This window comes from Marmota marmota, unplaced genomic scaffold, assembly GCF_001458135.2.
Source record: "Marmota marmota marmota unplaced genomic scaffold, marMar, whole genome shotgun sequence".
Taxonomy (NCBI): domain Eukaryota; kingdom Metazoa; phylum Chordata; class Mammalia; order Rodentia; family Sciuridae; genus Marmota; species Marmota marmota.
Window position 1 is genome coordinate 9624996 of NW_026000229.1, and position 14103 is coordinate 9639098.

The 14103-nt window shown below is 37.1% G+C and overlaps 1 protein-coding gene across 6 annotated transcripts in view; it reads right to left on the bottom strand.

Moving 5' to 3' along the window:
* Positions 1-14103, bottom strand: part of Bbs4 (Bardet-Biedl syndrome 4) — a 55347-nt gene that overhangs the window by 34246 nt on the left and 6998 nt on the right. For all 6 annotated transcript variants that reach the window (XM_048793650.1, XM_015480451.2, XM_048793647.1 and 3 more), the window contains exon 2: positions 13562-13613. Coding sequence is in view for 3 of the 6 variants with exons in the window: in XM_015480451.2 (XP_015335937.1) it covers positions 13562-13613 (52 nt within the window). In the remaining 3 variants the exon portion in view is untranslated. The remainder of the gene's footprint in view (positions 1-13561; positions 13614-14103) is intronic.

The following is a 14103-nucleotide window of genomic DNA, read 5'->3' on the forward strand; positions in this document are numbered from 1 at the left end:
AGCTCAATTCACAATAGCCAAACTATGGAACCAACCTAGATGCCCTTCAACAGATGAATGGATAAAGAAAATGTGGTATATTACACAAAAGAATATTACTCTCCCATAAAGAATGAAATTATGACATTTGCAGGTAAATGGATGGAACTGGAGAATATCTTACTAAGTGAAATAAACCCATCCCAAAAAAACAAAGGCCAAATATTTTCTCTGATTGGTGGATGCTAATTCACAATGTGGGGGGAGGGTAGGGAAAAACAGAGGTACTGTGGATTAGGTAGAGGGGAGTGAAGGGAGGGGAGGGGGTACAGGGATAGGAAAGATAGTAGAATGAATTGGACATCATTACCCTATGTTCATATATGATTACACAACCAGTGTGATTCTATATCATGTACAAACAGAAAAATGAGAAATTATACTCCAATCATGTATGATATGTCAAAATGCATTCTACTGTCATGTATAACTAATTAGAACAAATTTTTAAAACATTAAATTCTGAAATGTTACAATGTGGCCATGAACCTTGAAAACAGGATACTGAGTAAAATAAAATGATATTATTTAATGGGTACAGATTTTCTGTTTGGGATGATGAAATATTTTGGAGGTTTTTATTATTTATTTGTTTTATTTCTTATATACATGACAATAGTGGAATGTATTACAATCATAATTATCCATTCACAGCACAATTTTTCATAACTGTGTATAAAGTATGTTCATTCCAAATTATGCCACTATACATGAGCTCTTATTTTTTTTTGCATTACAATTCTTAATACACCTTTATACCACAATTTATCATATCTCTGATTGTATATAAGGTATCTTGACACCAAATTCACATCTTCATACATGTATTTTGTATAATGATGAGGGTCTCCTTCCACCATCCATGCTATTCCCCTTCTCCCTCCCTTTCCCCTTCACCCCTATTCTCTATCTAGAGGCAATCTTCCTCCCATGCTCTCCCTCCCTACCCCATTTTAAGTCACCTCCCCTTACATCAGAGAATTCGGCATTTGTTTTTTTGGGATTGGCTAACTTCACTTAGTATAATCTTCTCTAATGCCATCCATTTTCCTGAAAATGCCATGATCTTATTCTTTTTTAGGGCTGAGTAATATTCCACTGTATATAAATGCCACATTTTTTTATCCATTCATCCACTGAAGGACATCTAGGTTGGCTCCACAGTCTAGCTATTGTGAATTGTGCTATTATAAACATTGATGTGGCTGTGTCCCTGTAGTATGCTGTTTTTAGGTCCTTTGGGTGTAGTCCAAGAAGAGGAATAGCTTTCCAAGGAATCTCCATACTGCTTTCCAATTTGCAGTCCCACCAGCAATGTATGAGTGTTCCTTTTTCCCTCCACATCCTCGCCAGCACTTGTTGTTTGTCTTCATAATGGCTGCCATTCTTACTGGATGAGATAGTGAGATGGTATCTTAGAGTTTTAATTTGCATTTCTCTGATTGCTAGAAATGATGAGCATTTTTTCGTGTATTTGTTGATTGATCATATATCCTCTTCTGAGAAGTGTCTGTTCAGGTCCTTGGCCCATTTATTGATTGGATTATTATTATTATTAATATTTTGATGCTTATCTTGTTGAGCTCTTTATACACCCTAGAGATTAGAGTTCTATCTGATGTGTGAAGGGGTAAAAATTTGGTCCCAGGATGTAGGCTACCTATTCACCTCACATATTATTTCTTTTGCTGAGAAAAAACTTTTTAGTTTGAATCCATCCCATTTGTTGATTCTTGGTTTTAATTCTTGTGCTATAGGTGTCTTATTAAGGAAGTTGGGGCCTAGCCCCATGTGATGGAGATTAGGACCTACTTTTTCTTCTATTAGACTTACTCTGGTTTAATTCCTAGATCCTTGATCCATTTTGAGGTAACTTTTGTGCATGGTGAGAGATAGGAATTCAATTTCATTTTGTTGCATATGGATTTCAAGTTTTCCCAGCACCATTTGTTGAAGATGCTATCCTTTCTCCAGTGTATGCTTTTGGCACCTTTGTCTAATATAAGGTAGTTGTAATTTTGTGGATTAGTCTCTGTGTCCTCTATTCTGTACCATTGGTCTACCAGCCTGTTTTGGTGCCAGTACCATGCTGTTTTTGTTACTATTGCTCTGTGGTACAGTTTAAGGTCTGGTGTAGCGATACCACTTCTATTCAACATAGTTCTTGAAACACAGGCCAGAGCAATTAGACAGATGAAAAAAATTAAAGGAATAACTATAGGAAAAGAAGAACTTAAACTAGCACTATTTGCTGATGATATGATTCTACACCTAGAAGACCCAAAAAACTCTACCAAGAAACTTCTAGAACTAGAATTCAACAAAGTGGCAGGATATAAAATCAACACCCATAAATCAAAGGCATTTCTGTATATCTATGACAAATCCTCTGAAAAGGAAATGAAGAAAACTACCCCATTCACAATATCCTCAAAAATAAATAAATAAATAAAATACTTGGGAATCAACTTAACAAAAGAGGTGAAAGATCTACACAATGAAAACTATAGAACCCTAAAGAGAGAAATAGAAGATGACCTTAGAAGATGGAAAGATCTACCTTGCTCATGGATAGGCAGAATTAATATTATTAAAATGACCATACTACCAAAAGCACTATACAAGTTTAATGCAATTCTGATCAAAATCCCAATGGCATTCCACATAGAAATAGAAAAGGGATGATGAAATATTTGTAGAAATGGATGTAGTGGTGATTTACATTGTAAATATTTGATGCCACTGACCTGTATACTAAAAATGTTTAAAATGGCTGGGTGTGGTGCCACACACCTGTAATCCCAGTAACTTAGAAGGCTGAAGCAGAAACATCTCAATTTCAAGGTCAGTCTCAGCAATTTAGTGAAGCCCTAAGTAATTTAGCAAGACCCTGTCTGAAAACAAAAAAATAGAAAGAGTTGAGCATCTAGTTCAATGGTAAAGTGCCCCTAGATTCAATCTCCAGTCAAATAATAAATAAATAAATAAATAAAATGGTGGGCTGGGAATGTAATCCAGTTGGTAGAGAGTTTTCCTAACATGTACAACAGGCCAAGGTTCAATACTTGGCACTAATAAAAGGAAAAAAAAAGTTAAAAATGGCAAATTTTATGTATTTTATCACAATATAAAAATTATTCTTAAGTGATTCAGAAGGCTAAGGCAACTTAGTGAGGCTCTAACCAAGTCAATGAGACTCCGTTTCAAAATAAAAAATATAAAAAGGGCTAGGGATGTGGCTGAGTGGTAAGGCACCCTGGGGTTAAATCCCAAAAATAAAATAATAAAAGAAGACATTAAGTCAAACTGAGATCAAGTTTCTCACGTAATAAGTACATTCCCCTAGTTTGTGTACAAAACTCATCCCTGGCTATAACCATACCAAATGGATAAGGTCTTCAATGGAGATTCCTTTAAAGAAAGAAATATACTTATGAAGTAAATCACTTCACTCACTTCAGTGATGACTAAGGTCCTCAATTGAAAGCCAGAAGAAAGTCACCTGAGATCACATCATGGGGAAAAAGGAAGGGGACCTCAGTAGTCCCATGAAGGATACTATTTTCTCAGAACTACTGAATAGTTCTGATAAACAATTATAAAAAAGAAGCTGCTAGTTCTTGAAAAAGTCTTGATATATTTGGGCAAAAACTCCAAATAGAAAGCTGTGTATCCCTTCCACAGCTTTCTGTCTTTAAGACTGAAAAGGCAAACTGGGATATGGACCTCTAAAACTGAGGAGGGAGTGTGGAGGACAGGGGACAATATTCACTCTCAGTCAAAATATCTTCAACTGCTGCTTGCTCAAATAAATTCTACTTGCTAATCCAACTAACCTGAGAATTCTTCAAGTTAGACCTACCACTTCCTGCCTCCCACTGTTGAGAGCCACAGCCGAAGGGGCCCCAGCAAACTTCCAGCTGCCAGCAAACTTCCAGCTGCCAGCTGATGATTGGCTCACAGCGGCCCCAGCAACTTCTAGCTGATTGGCTCCTCTGCGGTGATGCTCATTGGGCTGTTTCCCCGCCCTTTCAGACTACGGAGCTGCTCATTGGGGGACTTTTTTTTGGCTCCGCCCACACAACCCAGCCAATGGGCCTCAAGAGCAGGAGGAGTGGGGGAGGTTGAGAGGCTTAGAGAAGCATGGTGGTGGCAGTTGGGCTCTGAGGGTTTTTCCTGAGGAGCTGTGTGGTGCCGTGTGTGGTTCTAAAAATAAAGTTTGTTTCTTTAGACAAGTGGCTCCTGAATTGTGCCCAGCCAGACTGCGGCATTTGGTGGGCCGCACGGGGAATGACTGAGGGTAAGTGATAAGGTAAACTGCTCGCCCCTGAGAGCAGGGCAACAGGATAGGTAGCCATTTTAAGATTCTTCTTTTGTTTTGCTTCACTTTTGTTTTAAGTTGCCTGTCCCTGGAGATGAGTGAGACGGAAGAACAGTTAGGGCATACGTTAAGATGATACAAAGGTATAGCCCATGGTTCATTAAAGAGGGGTTGTTAAATATATCAAAATGGAACCATCATGGTGAAGATTTAAAAAGAATAGAAAAGAAAAGCCCAGGGACTCTGCCAGTTGGCACATTGCCATTGTGGACGTTCATATCTTGTTTGCTTAGTCCAAAGCCTTCAGTTCAGACAATGGTAGAGGAAGGAGAAGACATAATGATTCAAGTAAAAGAGAAGGTCTCTCAAGTTAGTCAGACAGAGGAAAAGATTCAAGTAAAAGAGAAGGCCTCTCAAGCTAGTCAGACAGAGAAAGAAAGTGTAAAACAGAAAAAGCCATCAGGGGGAAAGTTACAACAGGAGACTGCTACTAACACCTTTCTATCACCAGAGGACGTAAGTGTCCAACTAACAAGGCCACCTCCATATGCTGGGAGGTCCCCAACCCCCGCAGTTGATAGTTGGGATCCTGAGACAAGATCTCAAATATTAACATGCCCTGTATTTGAGGCAGGAGGGCAGCGATTTTACCAAGTTTTAAATTTCAAAACAGTGAAGCAGCTAAAAGAGGCTGTAACAACCTATGGTCCTCAAGCACCCTTCACTGTAAGCATGGTCGAATCCATTAACAACTTGAACATGACGCCAGCAGATTGGGCTAATATGTGTAAAGCTGTGCTAAATGGAGGACAATACCTGTTATGGAAGGTTGCCAATGAGGAATTTTGCAAGGAGACGGCTAGGCGAAATGCAGCAGCTGGTTATCCTCAGAGAAATCTAGATATGTTGTTAGGAAAGGGACCTTATGAGGATCAGCAGCAACAAATTGCATATGATCCTGGTGTATACGCACAAATTGCTGCAGATGCAATTAAGGCATGGAAGACTTTACAAGGACATGGAGGTTTACAAGGTCAATTATCTAAGGTAATACAAGGAGCTAATGAACCTTATGCTGAATTTGTAGATAGGCTTATTCAAACAGCTACCAGAGTTTTTGGGAATACAGAACAAGCAATGCCATTACTAAAACACCTGGCTTATGAGCAAGCGAATCGTTGGTGCAGAGATATCATTAGACCATGGAAACATGAAGATTTAAACACATATATTAAATTATGTAGAGACATTAATGAACAAGAGCAAGTCGTGGCAGCTGCAGTAAAACAGGCTTTAGATGCCAGAGACATTAATGAACAAGGGCAAATTGTGGCAGCTGCAGTAAAACAGGCTTTAGATGCCAGGCCAAGAACATGCTACAATTGTGAACAAACAGGACATTTTAAAAGGAATTGCCCCATTGGAGGAGGGTTTAACAAAACTAGGTATCAAAGGAGTAGAATACCAGGTATTTGCCCACGATGCCGTAGAGGGAGACATTGGGCTAATGAATGCCGTTCTCAAACCACCATAGAGGGTACTCCATTATCAAAAAACGAACAAGGACCAGGTGTTTATCCACGATATCGTGGAGAAAGGCATCGGGCTCCATTGCCAAAAAATGGACAGGGGGGCCCAATGCTCCGGGGCCCAAAACCACAAATATACGGAGCACTGGAGGAACCCAGCAACCCCATCAGGGTAGTGCCCAGGACACATTGTCCATCAGATCCCTCATCAGACAAACCAGAGGGAGCGCAGGGTTGGACATCTGCGCCTCCGCCAGAGCAGTACTAACTCCAGAGATGGGAGTTCAAATCATTCCCACAGGGGTGAAAGGACCTCTTCCCAAAGGAACAGTAGGCTTATTATTGGGACGCAGCTCTTCTACTCTAAAAGGACTTATGATAAGTCCTGGGGTAATTGATCCCGATTATGAAGGTGAAATAAAAATTATAGCCAGTTCTCCAAAGGGTATATCAGTAATTTCACCAGGAGATAGAATAGCACAGTTACTAATAATACCCAGCCTACATGATAAATTTTCCAGTCGTACTGTAGAAAGAGGTTCCAAGGGATTAGGCTCCACAGGTGTAGATTGGGCTATGCTTTCTTTAAATTTAGATTCTCGCCCCATGCTAAAACTAAATATTCAAGGACATGAATTTAATGGGCTACTGGATACAGGTGCAGACCTTAGCATCATCTCTCGTCAAGAATGGCCAAAACATTGGCCATTACAACAAGCCACTCAAACGCTTCGAGGCCTAGGAGTGGCGACTAATCCCCATAGAAGTGCAATGGTATTAGATTGGAAGGATCCTGAAGGATGTGAAGGAACTATACAGCCATATGTATTGGATCATCTTCCCGTAAATTTATGGGGACGAGATGTCCTAGATCAATTAGGTTTGACATTAACAAATAACATCAACCAAAATGCACCCACTATTATGACTAGACAAGGTTTTAGGAAAGGAAAAAGATTAGAAAAACAAGAACAAGGTATAGCAGCACCAATACAAATAGATCAAGGAACAGACAGACATGGGTTGGATTTTCAGAAAGGGCCACTGAGACAATAAAAATTACTTGGAAATCAGAAAGACCAGTATGGGTTCCTCAGTGGCCCCTGACTAAAGAAAAGATACAAGCAGCCCATGACCTGGTCAAACAACAATTAGCAGAAGGACATATACAACCTTCTGTATCTCCCCATAATACTCCCATTTTTGTCATCAAAAAGAAATCTGGTAAATGGAGATTATTGCAAGATTTAAGAGCCATTAATAATGAGATGGTTATTATGGGACCTGCTCAATCAGGGATTCCTCAATTGTCTGCTTTGCCAAAAACCTGGTATGTTTTAGTTATAGATATTAAAGATTGTTTTTTTTCAATTCCAATTCATCCTGAGGATAGTCCACGTTTTGCATTTACTATCCCTGCACTGAATCATGAAGGTCCTGATCAGAGATATGAATGGAAAGTACTCCCTCAAGGGATGGCTAACAGCCCAACTATGTGTCAAATTTATGTTAACAAAGTAATCCAGCCACTTAGAAATCAAAATCCTGAACTACAAATATTTCACTATATGGATGATGTATTATTAGCACACAAAGATAAAAACACATTGCTAGAATGTTATGCCACACTTACAAACTTATTAAAAAATTATAATCTAGAGATAGCAATAGATAAAGTACAATTAAATTTTCCAATTAATTATTTAGGAGTTCTATTATCCTCAACCATGGTCCGTCCACCAAAAATTCAAATACGAGTAGATCAACTCAAATCACTTAATGACTTTCAAAAGTTATTAGGAGACATAAATTGGATAAGGCCTTATTTAGGTATACCAACAGGAGAGTTGGGACCTTTATTTGATATCCTAAAAGGTCCATCAGATCCAAATTCACCCCGAATGTTAACGCCTGAAGCAAGAAAGGCATTAAAAATCATTGAAACATATATGGAAAATATGCATTTGGATAGAATTGATATAAGTTTGCCTTTATTATTTATTGTACTACCAACAAAAAATATTCCTACAGGAGTATTTTGGCAAGAAGGTCCATTATTATGGATACATTTATCTTATTCTCCTAACACTATTCTTACTAGGTATCCTGAGGCTGTAGGACAATTAATACTCAAAGGAATAAAAGCAGCAAAGGGAGTGTTTGGAATTTCTCCCAATAAAATTATTACTCCATATACTATGAATCAAATTGATGAGTTAGCTAATGAGTTAAATACTTGGGCAATAATCATGTGCAAATCTAATGTTTCATTTGATAACCACTTACCATCTAATCCTTTATTGTCTTTTTGGTCATTGCATCCTGTAATTTTTCCAAAAATGACAAGAAAAACACCTATCATGAATGCTCCAAATATATTCACTGATGGGTCAAATAATGGTACAGCAGCAGTAGTTACCCCTGATCAAACTTTTACATTTTTAGTACCCAAACAATCAGCTCAAAAGGTAGAGCTTAATGCAGTTTTACAAGCTTTTGTGATGTTTAAAGATTCTGTATTTAATTTATTTTCTGATAGTCAGTATGTAGTTAATGCTATAGTATCTCTTGAAGATGCTGGTAGGATTTCCCCTTCTTCTACTGTTTTCTCTTTGCTTTCCACTATACAAAGTCTAATCTGGGACAGAAAAGATCCATTCTTTATAGGACATATCAGGGCACATACAGGATTGCCTGGAGCCCTTAGTTTGGGCAATGATTTAGCAGATAAAACTACACATGACATACATATTTTCTCTACACTAGAAGAAGCTATAAATTTTCATAAAAAGTTCCATGTCAATGCTAATACTTTACAAAAGCGTTTTAAAATAACTAAGGAACAAGCTAGACAAATAATAAAACAATGTCAAAATTGTGTGACCTTTTTACCACAAGTTAATCTTGGAGTCAATCCTAGAGGATTGATACCTAACCATATTTGGCAGATGGACGTCACACACTTGCCAGAATTTGGAAAATTAAAATATTTGCATGTTACAGTTGATACTTCTTCTGGATTTTTGATGGGCTCCCTTCATGCCGGAGAAAAAACTAAAGATGTTATAGCTCATTGCTTACAAAATTTTGCCACTGTGGGTGTTCCAAAACAGTTAAAAACAGATAATGCCCCTGGTTATACTTCTACCTCTTTTAAACAATTTTGCTCAACATTTGGCATTACTCATATAACAGGAATCCCATACAATCCACAGGGACAAGGCATAGTTGAAAGAGCTCATCAAACTATTAAAATGTACTTATTAAAGCAAAAAGAAGGAATTGGGAAGGGGTATATATTCCCCAAAGATAAACTTAAAATAACCCTTTTTACTCTAAACTTTTTAAATTTGGATTCATCAGGACTTAGTGCTGCGGAAAGGCATATGTGTCCAAAAAATGTACATAAGCCCAAGGTACTTTGGAAGGATATTCTAACAGGACAATGGAAAGGTCCTGACCCAGTAATTGTCTGGAGTCGGGGGTCTGTTTGTGTGTTTCCACAGGGAGAACAGCAGCCGATTTGGATTCCAGAGAGATTAACCAAGGTCCTGACCCAGTGATTGTCTGGAGTCGGGGGTCTGTTTATGTGTTTCCACAGGGAGAACAGCAGCCGATTTGGATTCCAGAAAGATTAACTAAAGCGATTTCTACAGACCAAAAAGAAGATGATTTGGCTCAAATCCATAACAACTGATATCCAAAACTCCAGTTTGGCTATTCTTACATCTGCAACAGAACCAGGATGCTTTTTTCAATATCTATTTTATTATTGCCCTTTGCCATATCATGAAGTTCTATTTTGTTTTTTGAGCTCATACAGACCTAGGTTAATGTTTTGCTGATCAGTTCTATTTTTTGACTATAGAGTTTTTAAACATTGCAATGGAGATTTCACCTGTAAAAAGTTATAAGGCCTTTACTATAATGTTATGTGTTGTATGTATTATATTATGTGTGCACACTTGTGTTTTGTGTTATATGTTTGAATGTATGTATGTCCATATATCATATATGATGAGCGCTCATGATAAAATGGATCCAAATATTTTTTTTTAATTCACGTGATTTAAATGGTTTAATTTAATTGGGTAAACAGCTGTTAAAGATTGTTTTAATATGTGAACACAAAAGAAGGTTAACAGATCTGTTTGTTTACTTTCACCTTTCCTTTTCATTATATTTAATAATTCTCTTAAAGATAATGTAAATTGTTAAGAAAATTGTTTTCTTTTAGTGCCTTCTGTAATGTTACATAATTTTTTCTTTAGCCATTATTGCCAGAATTCCTATCTTCATCCCAGTGCTGGTGAAGTCAAAGATAAAACCAATCTACAGCTTCTACAATAGCCATCACTGAACTGCTTGCAGAACTTGCCTGGACACATTGTGAGCTCACCTGTATGCATTGTGAACTATCTGTTGGTGCAGCGACTTGTGGTAGTGTTGGGGTATTTTTGCTGATGATGTCATCGGTGGTACAATTTTTCCAAAAGGAGCCGTCAATTGGCTTGGTGTATCTTCCTCCCTTCTGCTTGTCATGATCGTCCAGCTAAAATTTGGGGGCCAACAGAGGTGAGGCAAAGAACCTCACCCCCCCGCTGGTACAAAGACCTCTCCACAGGTGTGGCTGTATACTGGACCGGTAGTCAGTGACGGGTAAGATCCAATTGCAATGGTACCAACCTAAGGACCATATGTACTATTGGACAACCTAAGGCAGGCACGGTCCCTAAGCCACATGCTTGTTGTTTAAACAGAGAGGGGGAGATGTTGAGAGCCACAGCCGAAGGGGCCCCAGCAAACTTCCAGCTGCCAGCAAACTTCCAGCTGCCGGCTGATGATTGGCTCACAGCGGCCCCAGCAACATCTAGCTGATTGGCTCCTCGGCCCCAGCAACATCTAGCTGATTGGCTCCTCTGCGGTGATGCTCATTGGACTGTTTCCCTGCCCTTTCAGACCACGGAGCTGCTCATTGGGGGACTTTTTTGGCTCCGCCCACGTGACCCAGCCAATCGGCCTCAAGAGCAGGAGGATTGTGGGAGGTGGAGAGAAGCTTGTGGGGGAGAGAGAGGCTTGTGGAAAGCCGGTGGTGGCAGTTGAGGCTCTGAGGGTTTTTCCTGAGAGGCTGTTTTGTTTGGCGTGTGTGGTTCTAAAAATAAAGTTAGTTTCTTTTGACAAGTGGCTCCTGATTGTGCCCAGCCAGACTGCGGCAAAATACTATAATGTTATGTGTTGTATGTATTCTATTATGTGTGCACACTTGTGTTTAATAAAATATATTATCTTCCAGCTATTCCACTTGGCCCAATTCACACTATACCTGGAATATTCTATTTTGTCCTGAACTCTATACTTCCAAGGACACCAAATTTCGTCAGAGAATGAAGGCCATAAGTCAAAGGAACTATAATCATCTCATATTTTTTTTTAAAAAAGTTGTCACAACTAGAAATATTTAATCTTCAGAAAAAAGACATTGGGAACGTATACTGCACTGTAATTATTTATGTTCTATATGTCCTGAAGACTGTCAATTTCCTAAGGGAAGATTCCATGCCCTGTTTTTAACTTTGTATTTCCAATACCTAAAACATGGTAAGTCCTCAAATATATGAGGGGCTCAAGGAGAAATAAACTAAACTTTAATAACAGAAATCAGAAAGTAGTTATTCTGCAATGGAGAAGGAAGGAAAAACTGATTTAAAAAAAAAAAAAAACTGAGCCCCATAGCATTATTAAAGGTTTTAGCATTACATACCAAATGTGCCCCTTTCCCCCACCTCCTGCAGCAAAAAAACTTAGTATCTCATTAACCTGAATTAAGCCTAGGCAACTCTTGGCTGGTATACAAGTATCTTCTGTGTCTGGAGTCAATCAAACCATAGGATTTGACTTCAGAGGAAAAATGAATACTGAAAAGTCAATGACAATAAATGCTAACCCCACTTAACTGGCCAAATTAACCTGGTGACTAAAGGAAGTGACACATATCACAACAAGATGATTCTCATATCCAGAAATGGTATAAAGAATATTAGCCTATCCCTGGCACTGGAATAAAAAAAGAATATTAGCAATTACATTCAGTCTTGGCAGAACTACATCTGAATTTCACAAATAATCTAAATTACAGATATATAACTCTTCCAATGAAAGTGGTATTCCTGAAAAACTCTCTCAAAATACATTTCTGAAAGGCAATCATATTTTCCAACAACTTCCATTATAATTCCAAAGAGTGACAGAAATGGCTCTGGTTCGCTAGTGCCTGCCACAGACCCCTCCTGTCCTCTGCCTTAATAAGCCAATTGAAAAGAAACAACAACAAAATATATATATATATATATAAAACAATGATAGAAATGACCCAAATAAACTAAACAGTTTATTGACAAAATTAACTTTTATACTGTTAGCACATGCTACAAAAGGATAGATAGTCTGGCAGCTATAATTTATGTATTCAGATAAGAACTACAGACTAGATCTAAGCAAGTCATACCCCTTCCACTCTGCCTTGGTTTTCTCACTTAGAATTAATTAACTGAAAAATAGTAGATACATAGATGAACGAATGAGTGCCTTTTCCATAGACAAGTTCAGGTGTTTCTCTAATGCCTGATAAATAGCAGGGCAACCAATCTATCAGACATGGGTAAACAAACATCAATGTCAACTAACACCTGATGTAAACTCTCCTAAAACATTAAAACTTAACAAATGAAGTAATTCTGTTCCTCTAATAAAATATATATCATCTCTCTCTCAGATTATTAAATGTAGCTCTTTTCAATGTAGGCCTTCATCTAGTTAGGCTTTCCAGACTTAATTTTTTTTCAGTACAGATGCAATTTTTAGAAATTTTTTTCTCTTTCCACATTTTTAGAATATTTTAAAACATCTTTATTGGTGAATTATAATAGGATTCATTTTTGAAATATATGTACCTACATATACCATAATTTGGTCCAGATTCAATTTTTATAAAATCCCACACTTACTTAACATATGCATAAGATTATTTGAAGCCAGATTTGTTTTTTTATTAGCCAATTAATTTAGTTTTTTGCTATAATATTTTTCTTTTCCATATTTTTATTGGTGCATTGTAATTATTCATAATTGTGGGATTTGTTGTTACATATTCATGTACATGATATAATAATATGATTTGGTCAGTATCATTCCCTAGTATTTCCCCTTTTCCTCTCTACCTCCCTCCTCCTTGTCTTTTTCCTCTACTTTAGTATGTACTATACAACTTAACAGAGTGTTTTTTGCACAAGTAGAAAATGAGCACACTCTTACATAATAATCAAACTCCATTTAAATACATTCACAGATCAACAATACCTAGTGAACTCATAAAATAAAAAGGTATATATGGCAGAACATTTGCACTATTACTGATGTTTCCTAACACTAATATTTTAAAAGGTTCTAATGCATATAGAATATAAAAAAGAGGGCTAGGGCTGTAGCTCAGTAGTAGCACACTTGCCTGGCATGTGTGAGGCACTGGGTTCAATTCTCAGCACCACATATAAATAAATAAATTAAATAAAGGTCTATCAACAACTTAAAAAAATTTTTAAAAGAATATAAAAAAGAACCAATAAGACAGAGTAATCTGTACAAATATACACATATAATGAAATTTAATACAGACCTTTTTTCTGCCTGGGTTTTTGAGATTCAGCAGATGCAGAATATTGAATTTTCTGAAATGAAAGAAGTTATCTATGTTAAAGCACTTAGGATATATTCAAATAACAAGAATAATCAGAAGCTCATCAATCATACAAATAATTCATTAAGTATCAAGTTATACATTTTCTATCCAAACTATAATGCATAATGCCTATTTATAAAATATATTTATAATATATATTTATAATATACAAAAATATGGTATATAATATATGCATCAATATTTTTAATGTATTAAGTTCTAAAAAACTTCATATTAGTATTCTCCTTCTGATATACTTCTCAGTAATCAAACCAGAAAGGTAATCTCTATTTGATAAAAGGAAGCATATAAGGTCATCTGCACAGAAATTGCCTAGAACTCAATTCTCAGAGGGAGATATAATACTTACACCATAACTTTGTAGAAAATATTCAAATGGATTTTTCTTATACCAATTTTGTTTTATACATGAAATGCCATGTTATAAGCAAAAAAAAAAAAAAAAAAAAAAAGAAAAA